General features: G+C 29.1%; 1 protein-coding gene and 1 long non-coding RNA gene across 2 annotated transcripts in view; one reads left to right on the top strand and one right to left on the bottom strand.

Annotated features, from left to right (window-relative positions):
- The first annotated feature begins 375 nt into the window (after positions 1–375).
- LOC128387822 (SCY1-like protein 2) overlaps positions 376–19390 on the top strand; it is a 46397-nt gene continuing 27382 nt past the window's right edge. The window contains exons 1-7 of the mRNA XM_053347095.1: positions 376–1582; positions 2029–2343; positions 2940–3086; positions 3486–3701; positions 3792–3908; positions 7320–7445; positions 14313–14489. Of these exons, the coding sequence (XP_053203070.1) occupies positions 1394–1582; positions 2029–2343; positions 2940–3086; positions 3486–3701; positions 3792–3908; positions 7320–7445; positions 14313–14489 (1287 nt within the window). The 5' untranslated portion in view covers positions 376–1393. The remainder of the gene's footprint in view (positions 1583–2028; positions 2344–2939; positions 3087–3485; positions 3702–3791; positions 3909–7319; positions 7446–14312; positions 14490–19390) is intronic.
- Positions 2963–3568, bottom strand: LOC128387823 (uncharacterized). The gene is made up of 3 exons (XR_008325179.1): positions 3455–3568; positions 3183–3301; positions 2963–3096 (listed from the first exon to the last, which is right to left on the bottom strand). It is a non-coding gene; the product is annotated as an uncharacterized LOC128387823 (long non-coding RNA).

Below are 19390 nucleotides of genomic sequence, written 5' to 3'. Positions count from 1 at the left end.
ATATTATCTTGAGTTAATTATCATGATAAAATTGATGGCAATGAATTATAGAGGGTGGAGTTGATGGAGGAGGTGAAATGTCATCATTATTGGAAGAAGTAAGAAAAGGAGAGATAAATAAAGAGAGAGAGAGAGAGAGAGAGAGCGAAAGGTAAGAGGTGATGAAGACAGAAGAGAAGACAGGAAAAGATGATGATGAAGATGACGAAGAAGAAGAAAAGTTGAAGCTAACAAGAATTGAGAGCTTGCGTGATCCAATATTTCGAGTTTTCGAATTGTTCTAAACAGTTCTAGATAAGGCAACAGTTCTTTCTCTTTTTTTCTCTCTTTCCCTCTCTCTCTCACTTACTTTCTCATCATCATTTTCTTTCTCTCTCATTTATCTTCACAATTCTGAGCTTCATTCAACAGTGATAAACATTAGGATAACATTTCATCATAACGATTTCTGTTCAATTGGAATCACTTGTTTTCTCATGTTACTTTTTCCTTTGGCTCAACTTTGTTTCCGTGTTGATTGTTGACAATTGGAGATGAAAAATTGTTGATTAATTGTTTGTCTCTTTCTGTGTCTATTATTTTGATTGTTTACTTTTATAAATTGTGTTTTTTTTGTGCCTACAATCAAATTATTCAATCGTCATAATCGTTATCATCATCATCATCATCATCATCTTATTATCATGTCTTCCCATTGATTGTGATTCAATTTTCAATCTCATTATAAACTTATTATTATGTTATTATATTTAGATTGTAATCTCAATTTAATTGTTATCAATTGTTTATCATCAAAAACCATTTACAATCAGTCTCAAAGTTCAATGAGATTAATTTTCAAATCTCATTCACAACCTTATCATCACCATCATCATCTTCATCTTCATCTTCATCCTAATCCAGATCTTGAATTACCATGAAATTTAATCAACTGGATTAATCAACTAATCAGTAAAGTTAATCATCATCTCATTCCAAGTAAATAATAAGATAAATGAATGATGATTATTATTAATTAATTTTGTTCGTGATAACAATTCAATTGGTTAATCATCTTAACGTAAACAAAAAAAAATGGATTAACAGTTAATCAATTATTTTAAATCACCATATCAACTAACTAATGATAATAATATTTTCCAAAATTGTAAAATTAATAATCACATCACAATTAGCAATTAGTTAATGTTTTCAATTGTTCCAATTCCCTAAGTATTTAATTGTAATAAGATAATCAAAAGTTTGAGTAGCTCATTTTTTTATAAACAAAAATATATCAACTCAACTAATATCAAAATCTAATAACAAAACAAATAATCATATCCAATAATTTAGTTAATTATATATATACGAGTTTCTAAATTAGTGCAAAAAAAAAGATAATTAGTTAATCATGTTTGCCAAATTAAAAGGGACTGGAACCTGTGGTACCTCTGGTCAACCTGGTCAACCGATTCCAGCGACATCGCCAGTGGATAACAATCCGATCAGTCAATTCTTTGAGATCGGTAAACAAATCGGATCAGCTGGACCCGAATTAGCATGGAAAGTGTATGAAGGTTATCGTAAATCTGATGGAAAGGTCAGTCCATTTATCCTCTGGAATTATTTTATCATCAACTCAATTATAATGTATAAATTATTATAGAAATTTAATCAACCCAAAGTTCAACTTGAATATCATTAGTTAACTAATCAGTTATCCATTGATGACCCAGATTTTTATTTAGAAATAACAAAAATTTTCTTCATCAGATTTTGCTAAAGTAAAACTTTTACCCTCGAGCTATCAGTCAAGTATATTCACATTCATGATCATACATTATCGTTATTATAATTTTACCATTCAGCATTTACACCTATGGTTATTATTTTCACAATAGATTCTGAGGTTCTCTCTGTGTATATATATTTATACATGTACTTACAAAGTGTTCCTATTGTTTATCTTTAGTGTTAATGATCATTAACGATATTGATGATCTGATCGATTTGTTTACTTTGATTGTTTATATTTTTTCTCAATAGGAAGTGTCTGTGTTTTATTTTGACAAAAAGTGGACTGAAAAGTTTGGTAAAAGTTCAGGTAAACGTCGTGAGTGTATTAGTGAAGTGTTAAAGTGCGGTGCCATTCAATTGGATCGATTTCGCCATTCAAAGATATTACAAATTGTAGCCAAAGTTGAAGAGACCAATGAAAATCTTGCCTTCGCCTCTGAGCCGATAATCGGAAGTTTGGCCAATATACTTGGCTATCTTGAAGATAGATTAAGACAGGGAGTTCCCTCTGTATTAAGGGAATACACTTTCTCTGAATTTGAGACAAAATATGGACTATTACAGGTAAGAAAAGGTGAAAAACTGAAGAGAGAAAATCAATTGACCAATTGACCGTTAATCTATCAATTGATGAGAAACAATTGGAAAAAGCGAAACAAATTTTTCGTTAGTTAAAATAGTCAATCAACTCAATGGAAATGATAGAAACGAAACAGAATATCAGTTTTATTATCTTAGAGTTGATAATAATCTAGTTAATCAGAATTAGAGTAATTCAATATTAGGTGAAAACTGAATTCTTATTGTTTCAACATTGGACACAATTCATATATTTACCAAAATCGTAACAAGTTCAACATATCCATTGACATAATAATAACAACGATAACAACAATAAGTTGACTTGTATATAAGTTATTTATTATCACATTGACAACATTGATTAACATCATGATGATAAACCGATTCATTTGTTCAGGGAGTGATTTATATTAATAAAGTTGTATCTCTACACTGGATGAATATCACATGTAGTAAATGTGTTCATCATCATGTTTATTATCATGTCGATGAAAGATTATCCAACAATTTGAGTGAAACTTTTTCAGACTCATTTTAGTTTTTCTATTACCATTTGGATCTGCTCTTTACTCCCATAGATAACTGAGGCCCTCCTTTACCTACATTATTCATGCAAAATTATCCATCGAAATATCTGTCCACAATCTGTGATAATTAATAAACGGGGAACTTGGAAATTATCTGGCTTCGAGTTTACAGTTAAATGTAATGATGGCGATAACATGGTAAGTTGAGCTTAGAATTCAAATGATATTTAATTACTGAAGCAATCAACTGTTATGAGAATATCATTCCAGCAAAGATAATCTCGAATTTCTTACTTTGACTTGTATTTTGTGAACTCGAAAAGTATTCAAAGGAAATTGAAAGTTTCGAACTTGTCTGTTAGAACTTTTCCATTTTCTCTATTTAAAAGAGAACCAAAACTTGTCAAATTTACCTGTTATGAGAGAGAGAAAAAAAAATCTGAGAGAATTTACATTTCGAGAAAGAAATATTAATAATGATAACTCGAAATTTGATGATAGAGAAAAAATAATGTCCAGAACTTTGGAATTGAAACGTTTTCTTGTTAACATCCGTTAAAACTGACCTTTTATCGATTTCTTTTCCTTTATGTTTAGCTGCCAGTTTCTTGTCCAGCATTCACCTCAAAATCACCGAAAATGAGTCAACCTGATCTTGATTTCATGGCCCCTGAAGTTCAAGCTTCTTCAGCATGTAGCCCACAAAGTGACATGTTTTCATTTGGACTATTGATATGCAGTATTTTTAACAATGGACGATCACCAATTCAAGCAGCTCTATCAACGGCTAATTACACCAAACAATTAGAAACTGTAATTAACAACAATCCACCTCAATCATGATTGATTACAAATCAATTGAAAAGTAAAACTAACGTTTTTTTCTTGTAATTGTCTCAACAGTTAAATCGAAGTGTTCAAGAACTTTTGGATCGAATGCCTATTTTATTAGCAGAAAATGTTCCAAGTCTATTGGAAGCCGCTTCCCGTAAAAGGCCAACCTCCCAAAGTTTTTCTATGGTGAGTATTTCCCACCGGTGGGAAAAAAAATCTCCAAACCATCAGAACAATACAATAATCAATGAACAATTTTCCGAGAAAATAATAACCAATAATCTAATCAATTGTATCTCTATTCTTTGAGGTTCTAATTGTATTTACTATTTAATTATCTATTAATTCATCTTAAACTGATACAAACGATGCAAACAATTAATTAATTGCTCTTGATTAGTAACAATTAACTTATTTTCTCGGTGAAAAGTTTATACTTTTTGTTAATTGTTAATGTGATTTACTTGTTGTTTTTTTTCTGTAACATTGTAACCCAACAAAATTAAGGAATACAAAGTGAATACAATTAACAATTAACAAATAGATTAACATATTCAAATTAACTGAATACAAACAGAGAAAAAGATTATTAAATTAACTTGTAGTTAATCAAAAATTCAGAATCATTATTAGTCAGCGTAATCAAGAAAGTAAACATTTTGTTGAAACAATCATCATGATAACTAAAACAACAATTAATTTGGTTTATTAATTGTTTTCCATTTTGTGAGAAAAGCAAATCATATAACTGTTTACGAAGATAATTGTTGCAATTTCATTCATTTGATTAAACAAAAAATTTACACAACATTAAGGTGAACTCCTCAGACAATTCTGACGGTATAATATCAATTTCATGTTACATTTACATGATAATTACCTTTGATATCAAATTTCAATCAGCTGATTCGCATTGAAACCTTAAGATATTAACAATTTTTCATGGTAGACAAAAAATTGCCATTAAGTGGAGGAAATTAATTATATCGAGTTTAAAGTGAGCCTAAAATTCAATTGTTTTTGTTGATATTAGAACTTGAGAATTTTAATATTCAATCAATTCTGATTATTAGCACAAAAACCTTTACATTTAGGTCAGAATCAGAGACAAAAGTGAGAGTGTAAGGAAAATCCCATCGATCTCCACTAGAGTTTGAGGTAGTAATGAATTCATGGGAATGAGGTACGCGCGAACCCAACACGTACAAAAATGCACCGAATTTGACCAAACTGGAAGGCTCATCACATCCTTCTCATAATAGGCTTGGACAATCAGTAAGCACTTGATTAATTAAGAGAATCGTTTTAATTGAAAAGTAAAACTCTTTTGAGAATTGTGAGTTTGCAAAATAAGGAAACGGAAGTTGGCAAATTGGACAAGAAAGGGTTTAACTTGAAGCTGAAGATGAGACTATCAACTTGAGAGTATCACAACAACTGATGAAAAGAAGTAGGAAAAGGAAATGCTTAAGGTATTAATCCAACTAAGGAAACATGTGACTGGTTACAGAGATTTGAGCGGGATAAATAAACAATTAACTAATTGCTGATGGAGAAAAATGATTAAGAAGAGAAAGAGGAAATCAAAGCGTTTCCTTTACAAGAGTAATGTTAAAATGTCTTTAAAACAAACTACTCTCACTTTGGTACATTCATTTAGACTGAGAACTATCCAGAACTTTTCATTATGATGATTGAAACAAGAGTTTTTTTTCCTTTTTTCTGAATAAAAAAAATATCTTTTCGTCTTTAATATTCAGTTGACTGTGAGACTTAAACACTTAACTAACCATTAATATATTAATGGTCACTTTGGGTATTTACTAATATCTTCCAATGTAATAATAAGTATCCATGATAATCATTGGTGGAAAAAAATTACTCTGATCACAAGAGGAGGAACAAAAAAGTTCTGATATCGACTTTTATTATTACTGAATCTTGAATTTCTCTAACAAATCATTTCTATTATCATGTTATTAAATGTTTATCTAAAGGTTCAACTAATACCTGATATTGAGAAACTATTGAAAATTGAATAACTTTTTACTTTTTCTTTCGAGCTAAATTTATGTCCAGTTTTCGAATAAAAAAATAAAATTTCTCTCAACTTTTACTTTTTTTTAGCTTTTTCTCTCAACTTAACGAATTATTTATTATCATGTTCACCTATGTTGTTTACAAGAAGAATTATGGAAATAACAGAAAAGAAAATGATAGAGGGAGAGATATTTATTCTTCTGTTGCTATCATGGAATCAAAAGTTTATTCCAATAATCTCTTGGGATGAAAATTTCCAAGAGAATCGAACAGAAAAAATCCAAATCAAAATATTGTTGCAAGTTGAAGAAGATGTTGCAAAGATTATCATGATTTTGTATTGGAGAAAATAAAAAAATTCTAAGCAAGAGTTGACTAGAAATTTCTGAGTTCGATTCGAGTTTTTTTTTCTCTCTCACTCTGTTTGTTTTGGTTCTTATAGAGATTCGTGGACGAAAAAAGTTCTTGACTTTTAGTTTAATCTGTTCATCAGCTGATCAACTTTTTTCTCCCTTATATTAGAAGACACAAAAAGAGAAAAGAAAAAAAGTAAAAGATGAAGATGAAGATGACAGGAATAAGAATATTGAGGTTAAGATTCTGAACCATGGGGAGAATTTGAGGTAGAATTCAAGGGAGGGAGAAAAAGGTTAAAGGGAGAGAGAGGTGGGAGTGAAAAAAAGAGAGAATAACAGAAAATAGTATTAGAGATACAAGGTCAATTATTCCACTCGGTGGGTAGATCGTTATTCACAAGAGGTTGGGTTTACTTTGTCATCTACAGACAATTGAATGAATTCATATCTATGTGGTGGGTATTTGTATCTCTTCATGAAATATTATGGATGAAGATAAGTAGAGAGAGAGAGAGAGAGAGAGAGAGAGATGCTGGTTTGTTAGCTGTGATATTATTATAAAGATAATGATGATGAGATGAAGATGATTTTCTTGATATCTAATGAAAGCTTTGAGTATTAAACGATAACCATGAGATGAGATGAGTGAGAATCAAAATTTAGGAATCACAAGCTAAATGTTGAAAGATAATTACTAATCATAATCACACCTTTACGAATACACTGAATATGTATATAATTAGAAAAGTTAATTAACTTTTAGATTGCAATTAAATTTCAAGTGATAAAAGAACCAAACAGTTTTAATCCATTTTGTTTATCTATACAATTCTAACAATAGGATTGATCATAATTAACAGGAGATTTTCAAATGAAATAATAAATAGTCATCGTTATTCAAAGATGATTATCTTAATCCTATTGAATTGACGAGAAATTCTGAGAGTTTTTCTTTCATGTTTTATTCAGTTTAAATTTAGAATCAATAGTTTATCATGATTTTTATCTCCATTTTTACTTCACCCTTACCACCCACTTGTCGTTTTTTACAATTGATTTAATTCAATATAATGTAAACAACGATTTCCAATGTCATCGTAACCATTATATTGTTTATCCTCATGTAATCATGATGAAATTTTCTTATTCCCTAGTTTTTTTTCTGTTGATTTTGAGAATTGTTTCTTTCCTATTTTCTCAGATCAAATACTTCATGGATCCAGGAGTTCATGCACTTCAATATCTCGATACTATTCACATGAAAGACTCAGTTCATAAGGCGAATTTTTATCCAAGCCTTCGAGGTGTCCTCTGTACAATTCCAAAGGTAAGTTGATGAACGGAAAAAGAGACATTTGCATTATCGTGGTTCATTTGATTATCAACATCATCTTTGTGTCATCTTTACCTTTACCTTTATCATCATTATCATCTTTGTTTACCTTGTTGTTACTTTTATTCAAATTTACGGTTTATGATCGATGAACAAGTGATGAAGAATGAATCAAGTTCATCATGATGATTATCATCTGAATGGAAGATTTAATAATAATATTGACAAAGAAAACAGGATGAATATTCACTGAGAAGAATAAATAGAAAAAAAAATCAAGTTCGATTTGAATTGGATCTGATTTTCTTTCAATTCCAGTCTGATAAATCTCGATTCAGTTAAATTCAATTAGTATTCGAGCGATATCATGAAATTTATCCATCAATTAAGTCAGTCGATTGTCTATTTTATCCGGTAAATATGTGAAATCCTTTTGTTTCACAATTTATTCAGTCATTTTCATGGAAACTTTTGTTATCATGTTTTGGTGTTGGAAACTCGATCAAGTATATGAATTGAAACCAAACATCAACATTGAAATTGAAACTTTTCAAAAATCATATAATTGTATTACATTGGTGATAATACTCAAGGTGTAGAGAAATATAAAACAATAAGTCCAAAAATAGTAACAATCAGTTAATTTAATCGATGTAATCTGAAACTTTCTCAATGAATTTATCGTCTTGATTACAGGAATTATGGTGAAAAATTCAGTTTGAAATTGATCCAAATATCGTTAATACATAATGTATAAATATTCACACCTGATGAATAAATTGTTGAGAGTTGATAACTAATCCAATCTAATTGTTGACAAGAAGAAATTATTTGAATATGTGAATATATGAATAATCGTGAACAATTCTTGCGATTCTCGAGTTTTTAACTTGGTCCATAATGTTCATTTCTCATGTTCTGTTCATTCATCGTGAACAATTTTCTCATTGATTAAAAATAATCACCAATTTTACATGGGAGAGTAAACCGATTTTTCAATTTTTACTCAATTTAGTTCAAATATATTCATTTGGGAATCATGAATGAAAAATGAAAATCAGTTGGAATGAAAAAGTGAATTGAATGAGAAATTGTATTCGTAATTATGATTATTTTAAATTCTATCATTATCATGATAATAAAATGAAAGTTCAGATCTTTATGGAAGATTGTAGAGTTGTGACTATCATGAAAAGCCAAACATAAAATGAAAAGACTCAGATCAAGTTTAGATTTTCGTTGAAAAGATGATCATGGTGAAAAGTTCAATTCGAACTTTTTCTCTTCTCAATTACTTTGTTCTAAAATGAGGATAAAGGTGATGATGAGATTTACTGACAGAGAAAAACAGAAGAGAGAGAGAGAGAGAGAGAGAGAGAGAGAGAGAGAGAGAGAGAGAGAGAGAGAGAGAGAGAGAGAGAGAGAGAATTGATGTGACATGGAGGAGAAAAAAAGAAGAGGAAACTTGAGAAGGAAGGAAACAAGGAGATGCTAGAAAAAAGTATTAGAAGAAAATAAGAAGTAATTTTTTTTTCTTCTTTTTGTCCAGGTAAATGATGAAAAAGGTGTATGATATAAGGTGGACATGGGTGTCAACTTATTCTCATCCATCGTGTTACTTTTATTACCCCCTCTCCACTTACACCCAATCTTGAATACCCTTCACACCTTGGTAATCATTCACATTTTTTGCCATAATATTTGTTTCCATCTTTTTTTGGAACCAGAAAAAAAAAGATGAAGATGAAGATAGAATCATATTGTCTATGAGATGATAAGATGATAAAGAAGATGAAGTTTGAGATGATGATGGAAAATGCTTTTGGAAGATTGGAAAATCATTCTTAAGGTTACTTATTTATATATTAAAGTCCATGATAAATATTGACCTTTTAACTTAAAATATTACAAAAGTTTATCCATCATCTTGATCCGCATCATCTTGACCATTTTGTTATCCATTAACTTTTCACTTTTTTATACTAATCTCAATAGTGAAGAGATAATAAATAATTGAATTCCGGTTGGAATGAAGTTTTATCATGTTTTTTGCTCTTCAGTCTGAAAGTATGAGTATTTATAACTACGATTTCATATCGACCGTGATCTTATCATGATCTCTCTCTCTTCACTGTTGACAGTGCAAATGAACAGGGGTTTTTTGCTCATGAAAAGATATCAATATTTTAGATTGACCAATTTACACCGAAAGAGAAAAAAATTACAGTTAGTTGATCATCATGGTGATTCTGAGAAATGATTAATGAGTAAAAGTGTATTGACAGAAATATTCAGCTGGACACCGAAAAAAGTTCATTCTATCATCTATCATGTAGTGATCTTGCTTTTCATGATGATTTTCATGACCAATGAATAGAAACTTACCTTGAATGTTTTTACTGGTTGACTGTTTTGGGTAAGAAAATGTTACCTGGATCAAGGTTTGTGCTCATTAATCAGATAATTGTAATGATGATAATCTTTGCGATCATGAAAATAATCATGAGATTCAATTGGAAAATGATACACGATTTATGCTGAATTGACAATTTACCTAAACATCAATGAGAATCTTTAATATTTATCAACTCAACTGTGAGAAAAAGATGAAATTTTCATCATATCAACAAGAAAAGAAAAGTAAGAAAATCAATCGAGTCATTATTTCTCATTCTAAGGAAATTCATTTCTATTGAATATCATCATGACAGATAATTGGAATAGTGAAAATAACACAAATGAGAGAAAAAAGAAAATTTTTCCAACAATGTAAAAGTTTTATGGATCTAAAATTTTCGTTCGACAAGACAAAATCGAAAAGTAGAAAAAAAAATTTCAACAAAGTTCATTTTCTTATATCTGATGATCTTTTCTCATCCATTTTCATAATAATGAATCTCACAATGTGAATGATGAATTCTCGAAATGTATGATAACACAATGTAATAAATAAAGAGATGGAGATCAAGAAGAATCTGATACTCTTCTGATTCTGATAAAAGTAATGATTCAGTTCCATTGATCCTTCTCTCTCTCTCTCTCTCTCTCTCTCTCTTTCTCTCTCTTCTCATTCAATCTAATGAGTTATTTTTGATATTGATACTTTGCTGCACTTTAGCAACAATACATCTAATCATCAACATAAATCTAAGAATCTGTTTCATGTAAAAGTTGCGGTTCATGTTTCTTGTTCATTTGCACCAGAACAGGTAATGAAAAACCTTTTTCCATGAGTTTGATTAATCAAAATGAAATCTTCACCAGGTTCTCATCTTTATCCTCATTCTTTATACTCTTTTACATCGATTCCTTGTTTACCCTGAAACTAATTCATCTACAGAACTCCTTCATTTCTGAACATTTTCTCCTTTCACTTTTTCAACGATAGAACTTTTTTTAACCATTTCTCTCAGTCTCCCTTACTCACTTACTCAATCTTCTCCTTCTTCCTCTCTCTCAAGTACAGTGTAGCTTAATCTGGTCGTGAAATTTTTCTTTTTTTTTCTTAATAATTCAGGTAAACTCAATTAAATAGAGCATTTGAAAGGATTAAATTATATTAATAATAACAAGAGACTCAGAATTTCATCTTTCACCTGAAGAAATTTCAATTTCCATTCCACTATTATCATTGTAATCATTAACATCATGAAGATGATAATCTTAATGAAGCTTACATATTCTCATTCTTCTTGACTCTCACTCTCTCACTCTCTCTCTCTCTCACTTTTATCAACTTTATCTTCAATATTTTAACATTTTCAAGCTCGGAAAACTTTGTATCTTCTCCTTTTCTTTATTATCCTGAATTTCATACTATTATTATCATGATTACAATTAAGTTAAACAGAATGAGATATAAATCAGTGTCAATTTAATGTCAACATGAACACATTGTGTCGAAAGGTCTGACGCACATGCAAACAAAGACCAAAAAGAAAAGTAAAATTCTATTCGAATAGGAAAATTTTCCATTCAGCTAATCAATTGAGTGAATATCAGTTGAAATTTTCTATTCTTTCTATCGGAATTTATTCATCTGATTATATAAGATGAACGTAAGAACTTTGAAGAAGAAGAAGAAAAAAAACTCCAACTTTCAACCTGTTCCAATTTCTTTACTCGTCTTATTCAAAGTTCTTTCACCATGATAATAATAACAGAGATAAAAAAATAACACCAAGATAATGATATCATTGGGAAAGAAAATATAAAAAAACATAAACATGAATGTAAATGAATTATAATCATGATTGTTATCTAATTTGGGAGGTGGAAATATCTGGAGAAAAAAATTTTATTCCAAAAGAGCAACAAAAAGGAAAAAAAATCGACAATAAAAAATGAATAAAAGAGCTACCAGAATTCACAGAATTCACCATAATCGTAATAAAATATATACAACAATTTCTCCATGATTCTTGAAAGATATTAATGGGAATCAGAATTGGACAATGAAAATGTTGCTTAGTCAACATTTTCTTTATCTCACTAATACTTTTTGTTACCTTGTTGAGTTTTTTTTCTTGTGTTATTGATGTTGTTTGTTGTTGTTGTTGATGATGATGATGATGTTGAATTGGTGTTTACCTTGAGAGAAATAAAAGTGAAGATTAGATAATACTGAATAGTTTTCTTACCTTGGAATGCTCAGAATATAAGTAGAACATGTTATCTGGGAAAAGAATCAGAATTTTTTTCTCCCTTCATTCTTCTTTATCATCTTCTTAAATTCTGAATAAGATGAAAATCTTGGGGGTTTTTTCTTGAAAAGGAGAAAAAATAAGAAAAGAAAACTCAATAACGTCATTCATACAGATAAAACCTTCCCCCTTTCTCATCATCATCAACAGAACTTTATTTCTCTTCAACTTTATCACCATCATCATGTATGTGCTGTCTATCTGCCGATATCATCCAGTGTCAAGTATGTGATCGGGTATCATCATGATAAGAACAAGAAGATGAAGGAGAAAAAAAACTCGAATAGAAAAAGTTATTCAACTATTTCATTTTGTATCTCAAGAAAAGTTCAGTTGGATAGAAATTCACAGCTATTATAATGGTGAGAGAACATGATGGTGGATGGAAAAAGATAGAGAACGTAGAAGTTGATAAAGTCGCATTTTAGATTATTTGACACTCTCTTTTCATCATGTTCGAAAAGCGACTCAATCAATTGAATTATATCACTTTTACCATGAGTTATCTCTCATAAAGGAAACTCTTTCTTTCAAGTCTTTTTCTTGACTTTCCTTTATTCTGGTTAAACTTTTATTCTGGACTGGGAGTGTGTGTGTGAGAGAGAAAGGTGATAATACTGATATGTATTAATAGTTACAAACATTTCACTTTGAAACATCATTATAAAGTCATCATTTTCTGTAGCTAACAATATCTATCATTATTATTATCATGGTATATAAGTAAATCTGATCATCACCATGATCTGATCAGAAATCTAAATTTAGAATTGAGAGAAAAAGTTCATTTTTAATGTTTCAAATGTAACAAATTTTGATACACTCGATAACTTTTTTCCTCTGACTCAATTTAATGTTGATTAACCTTTAAATCAACTAAAATCAATCTAATAGACAAATTAACAGCCTCTATTATCTAGACACAAATTGGTATTGATTAGTATGGTGTTTGTGGTCATGAAAATGTCTACCAATCGATAATTTATCAATATCATTACCTGAAAATGGGTAAATATTATCAATCAATTTATCTGGATCAGTATAGTGATTATCAGATTGGTTGTGATGATAAAAGTGAATCATTATTTTCATTGAATCATTTGAAATACAAGTTAAATTGTCAAGATAAAGATTAATACAAATTAACACAATATCGATTTGATAATACTAATTATCATTGTTTTACTTTTACCAAATTCTTGATGAAGATGCTCATTATCATCATCACCTTTCATTATTATCATTATTTAACAGGGAAAAGGTAGGAACTCATGATGATGATAATAATAATGTTCTAGTAGTAATAATATACATCTGATGATTTTGAATAGGCTAATAAATTGTGGACCAGTTTGATTGATCTAATTAAATAGCTCATTAAATTAGTTAACTGTGCTTGAAGATTGCTCATGAATATTAATCTATTATCATGAAAGATGATTGAATTGATGAGCTTGATTGTTGATGATCAATTTATTTTGTACTGGACCGATGAGGATAAAAATGGTGGGGAAAAAATTAAGAGGAAACAGTTAATCAGGAAGTTAAAGATTCATTTGGAATCATGAAAAAGTTCAATAGAGATAAAATTAAATCTTCATGGGGAGAAAGTTACATGAAATATTGTGGTGAACAAAAAAAAATAATGATGATAATTGAAAATAATCAAGCTAATTGAATCTAAAAGATAATATTTATTATCGTTATTTCATGTTTTGATCATTCACCATGAATATTATATTATCATGTTCATGATGATGACGATGGTATTGACTCTGAATACATGGTAATGAATGAGTATAAAGGTAAAAGTCAAAAGATGATTTAGAAAAAAAGAAGCAAAAAAAGATAAACTTGATAATACGATTATCATTGTTATCTTTCATCATCAGAACTTTTCAGAATCACTTCCCATAACATTATCGCCTTTCGATGATAAATATGATATTATATTTTTGACAGTAAATCACAAATGGTTAACATGATAATCGAACAACGAAAAGCATTAGATATAAACATTTGCTTCGTATTTAAGTGTAAATTTCATAATAATTTTGGTTGAAAAATGTGACAAAATGAACAATTCTGATCTTAATAATGAATTTCGAATGGTAGAAATAATTTGTTTTTCTCTCTCTTTTGCCCATTTTCACCATAGAAAATGTGGTTCCAACACATTTTGCCAACAATTTGTGCTGAACTTCAATTTAGTGACGTACTTGCAGCCGCCCTTCAGCCCATTTTGTACATTATCGAGGAATGTAACACCGACGAATATCAGAATCATATTTTACCAATAATTCGTAATCTTTACCAAGCACCCAAATCGATACAGGTAAGAACTTTTTCTTAATTTATTTTCCATTTTATTGCATTTGTGTCCTTCGTCTCATCGAATATGTAATTACAAGTTAATTCTAATCAGTGTGAATCAGTTAATTAGCTTTTGAAACAATTTTCAAGTTCGTGACTACCGAAAATATAATTTGTGTATATTTCTCAACGTGGAAAATTTCAAACATGATTAATTCAATTGTTGGTTATTCAATAACCATGAAAACACACTTGGAATGATAATCTATTAATACATGATAGTATTAATTGTTAATAGTATTTTCCGATGGTAATTAAATTTTGTTTTTTTCCCTTTACTTTGATAATATTTATAATTTTGAACTCGTTTTTTTTTCCTGGTTAACAATCAATTTGAAATTGAAATTGTGTTCCATGGGGCTTTCAATAGTATATTTATCATATGAACAATTAATACGGATTCCAATTTCCTATTCAATTTAGATTTGGGAATTAGAAAATTATCTTCCTCGTGTTTAATTTTATATTCATCAGGAAATTATGTTCACTTTTTTTTCTTCACAATTTGTTTTAATTACTCAATTTGTATGGTAATTTGTTTCTCTTGTTGTTTTTACTTTTCAACGGAAACTTTTTCGTTACCAAACATTTCACAGGGAAAAGAATTGAATCTAAATTATTCACAATTTGATAAAGGTATAATTTCAAATTCTCTGAATCCTCTAATCAGAACTTTTCTAGAGTAAAAAACATTACAAGATAATGATGAACATAAACAATTGACTGATTGTTGTCAACATTTCATCTTCCCTTTCGGAATTGCTGGTCAAAAGCGGGAACCTAAAAGTTCAAATCATCTTTCAACTGTAAAAATATCATTAACTTGATTATTGGAAGATGAGAGAGAGAGAGAGAGAGAGAGAGACTTCTCTTCTTTTTCTTACTAAAGAGATGATGATAACAACTATTAGTTGCATTCTGTTTTCCTCTTCATCTTCTTTTTCAGTCTTCCTCCGGTAGTGATGATGATTTGAGTTATTCTTCCATGAAATGGGAAAGTTATCATATCGGAAGAAAGATGAATAAGAGACAGAAGAAGATATAACCAATTTTTTTCTCTCTCTCTATCCTCTATTATATTAATATCACTTAACATTTTCTTTAGATTTCTCTTAGCATTTCCAACGTAATGGATAAAACTAATTGTTTTGAAGAAATAGAAAAACGTAAACAGGTAGAAAATTTTTTATTCTTTATCGTTTATTCACCCTGATGATTATAACAGAAAATGAGAAGGAAGAGAAAAAATATAAACATTATACTTTCACATTTCTAAATACAATATTCCATTAGTTTTTTTCTCAATTATTTTCACCTGAAATTTTGGTCAACATGAGAAGCAAGAGGAAAAAGGAGAGATAATGATGATTAACTATTCAGAATTTAATTCAAGAGAGAGAGAGAGAGAGAGAGAGAGAGATATTATATGTTGTCTTAGAGAAAAGGTAAAAGACTAAAAGTTGATGATGAGGAAAATGTTGATGGAGGGTATTGAGGTGGGGCAGTTTTCAAATATTCTATTCTCTTTTATTTGTATTCTTTACACACACACAATGTTTTTCCTCCCAAGGAAACAGTAATCTTAATATTTATTGTAACCCATTTCCTTAGAATAACTTTTATCCTCCCTAAGATCTTCCGCCTTTTCCTCTTCCTCTTTAACCTCCTCCTTGTCATCCTCCTCCACCTCCTCTTCCCACCATGATAATGATAGTAAAGTTAAAGAGAGATGATGATTATGTTCACACCAAAGTTAAGGATATGTAAATTATTATAACCTCATTTTTATTTAAGGTTCCAAACTTAATCAATATCAAAGAGTAGTTTGATTCATGATTAGGCGGGAGTTTTGTGGTTTGTTCAATTCTGTCAATTTAAATAGAAAGAAGCAAAAAAAATATTATAAAGATAACAACGAGACTAACATTACAAGAATATACATATTTATATATATATTAATATCTATGATTGTGTATCCACAATTGACTTGATCAACATCTCCATGATAATCATCTTTACACAGAAAAAAAGTATCATTATTATCACCATAAGAAACTAAGATGTAACAATAATCGAGGGAATTGTTTCAAATATTATCATCATTATTTACTCTTGTATATTAATATGGAAACTTTTTTTTTATCTTCATCTATAGTTTGATCATTGAAGTTCGTATATCTGATTAAAAAAACTATTCTTTCCATCATGTTCTGGTGAAAGAGAATCACAAATGATGAACATGATTAAGTAATTGAGTAAATGATTGTTATCATCACCACATCATCATCGTTATAATAATAATAAACATGATTCTTGGTATATTCTGGAAGATGAATAAAGTAAAATCGAAGGTAAAAAAATGATGATGATTAAAGATAATGAAAGAGGTTAGGTTTTTTTTTTACTTCTTTTCTGATCATCATGGTTACTCATGATTAAGCTCGTTCCAAAGCCAAGAATCAAGGTATTGTTAGAGAGGGTTTGTTGTTCTCCCATGATTATCATCATCATGAAGGTATCAGAGAAACAAGAAAACTTTACATGGATTAACCATCAGTCATTGTTAGTCTTGTTATATGTTCAATTACTCGAGTTACGTTTCATTTATCAACGAGAAGAAAAAAACGAAACTGAAAAGTTTTTTTCTTCCTTGATTAATATTCTGTTGATTATGATTCATGAACATCATGATAGGCGACGATTGAAGTGACTGAGAAAAAAATAGGTGAAAGATTAACCATAATTTCAATTATCAACGAATTCCAATTATCTTGATGGTGTTTCATCAATTTGTGATTAAAGAATGAAATTAATTGGATCAAGTTTAGAACTGAACTTCTTTTTCTTCCCTGTTCATCCAAATTCAACTTATCCACATGAGATAATTTATCATTATCTTGTAATGAGTTAATCCATAACAATCTAATTGTAGTTGGAAATTTATTTTATTGAATCATCATGATTTATATATTTCATTGATTGTCTACTCATCCCAATTAATCAAAGATATTCAGTTGATTGGTCAGCAGTTTTTATTATATGATTAAAGTTCACATGTAATCACTAATTAATCAATTTGAGATGAATTAAATTGCAATCGATAGCAAATGATGATAATTTGCTGATTAACTCAAACTACTTTTCAACCTACTTACTGGTCAACAATTAATCTTGATGATGTCCAGTTAATTGTGACAATAATAATTATAAAAGTTACGATAACAACAAAGTTGAATGTAAACATTAAAGTTTAACAAAATAAATCAAAGTAAAGTTAATGATCAATTATTTATTAAATTAAGTTGATTGTTGATAGTAAATCTCTGGTTAGGAATTAAATAAAATTGAAACCTAAACACTCAGAGTTAACTTAAACAAATGTGCAAATTAAATTGATTCAAATAATTAATCAACCAGATTTTATTTGATTCACAAAAGTTAATCAGTAAACTGGATCAATGAGTTAATCGTATCAACAGCAATCAACTAATTTGCAGCTAAAGATTTTTGATGAAATCAAATTGATTATCATTTTAATGTCCATTTTTATCATTAAAATTTTTCATCCATTTGAAATGAGCCAAAATTAAGCCTCAAGTTTCATGATAATGAACAATATTAACTGAATGATATCCTGATAAAGTAAAAGTGTATGTATGTTATTATGATTACTTATACAAACATAACAAAGTTAACATGAAAGGCTATGAAAAGGAGGTGGAAGTGGGTGAAGGTGAATAGGAAGAAGTAGATTAAGGTTTGAATAAGGAATCAGGATGAAGATGAAGATGGAGATGATGGTGATGAAAGATGTAGATGAAAAGACTAAAGGAAGTGTAATAGTGTATATTAAGGTTAAATTTGCTTCTCTCTCTCTTTCTTTCTTTTCTCTATCTTTTCATCAGTCAAATGAACTGAATAAGTTTTTCATGAGAGGAGAAAATACTTCATGTTAATATTAGATAAACAATAATGTATAGTAATGATAATATCATCATCATTATCATTGTATCATCATCTTTCATTGTGAATAAAAAAGGATTGAGAAAATTTCATGTTAATATCGGTATCATCTTCATGATAATAATGATGATTACTGAATCATCTTGAAAATGAATACTTATCCTGTCTTTTTTTATTATTATTTCTACTTTTTTTTCAGTTTAGAAGCAAAAACTTTTTCTCATTCATTTTCCAATTTCATGATGATGATTATTATTATTATCTTCATATCTCTATTTGAATTTTATCTTTCTTTGAATCATGCATATCCGTTAGTTATTGATTCTTATTCCTGAATTCATGAGGGAATCAATTGTTTGCTAGATGCAAATGATGATGATTGTTTGACAGGTTTCCATTTCCGTTTTTACCTTTTATCTCTTTCCGGTTCACAATACTAATTCACTTGATAGCATAAAAATAAAAATACAGATTAAATTTTGATGGTGAAGTTTTTTTTAATCACAATTCCATTAATAGTCTTTGGAGTGATTCAGAACTTTCAGATTGAACTTGAGAATGAAATGAAAGTTGATGCTGAAGAAGAAGAGAAAAATGGATTTATCTCTTAATCTTTCGTATTATTATTAATATGGATTAAGTAATTGATTGATAAATCTTTATCTCTTCATCTGGATCTTGAATTAATCTTTATGATGATTCAATTGAAACAGTTACAAGATGAATCGATTTTTCTTTTTCATTATTATTAGAACTTTTCTTTCCGACATTTAGTTTTTTTTATTATTACTATGTAACTTAGAAAATAGATATTGTATTAGATATTTTCCCCTCTTTCAGTAAGATTAAGCTTGACCATTGAATAGTATTTGTTTATCACATTCTCAGCTGAATAACCTG

This window comes from Panonychus citri, unplaced genomic scaffold (genome assembly GCF_014898815.1).
Source record: "Panonychus citri isolate SS breed McGregor unplaced genomic scaffold, ASM1489881v1 Contig00094, whole genome shotgun sequence".
Taxonomy (NCBI): domain Eukaryota; kingdom Metazoa; phylum Arthropoda; class Arachnida; order Trombidiformes; family Tetranychidae; genus Panonychus; species Panonychus citri.
Note: the sequence above shows the minus strand (reverse complement) of the source record. Positions and strands in the feature narration are given on the sequence as shown.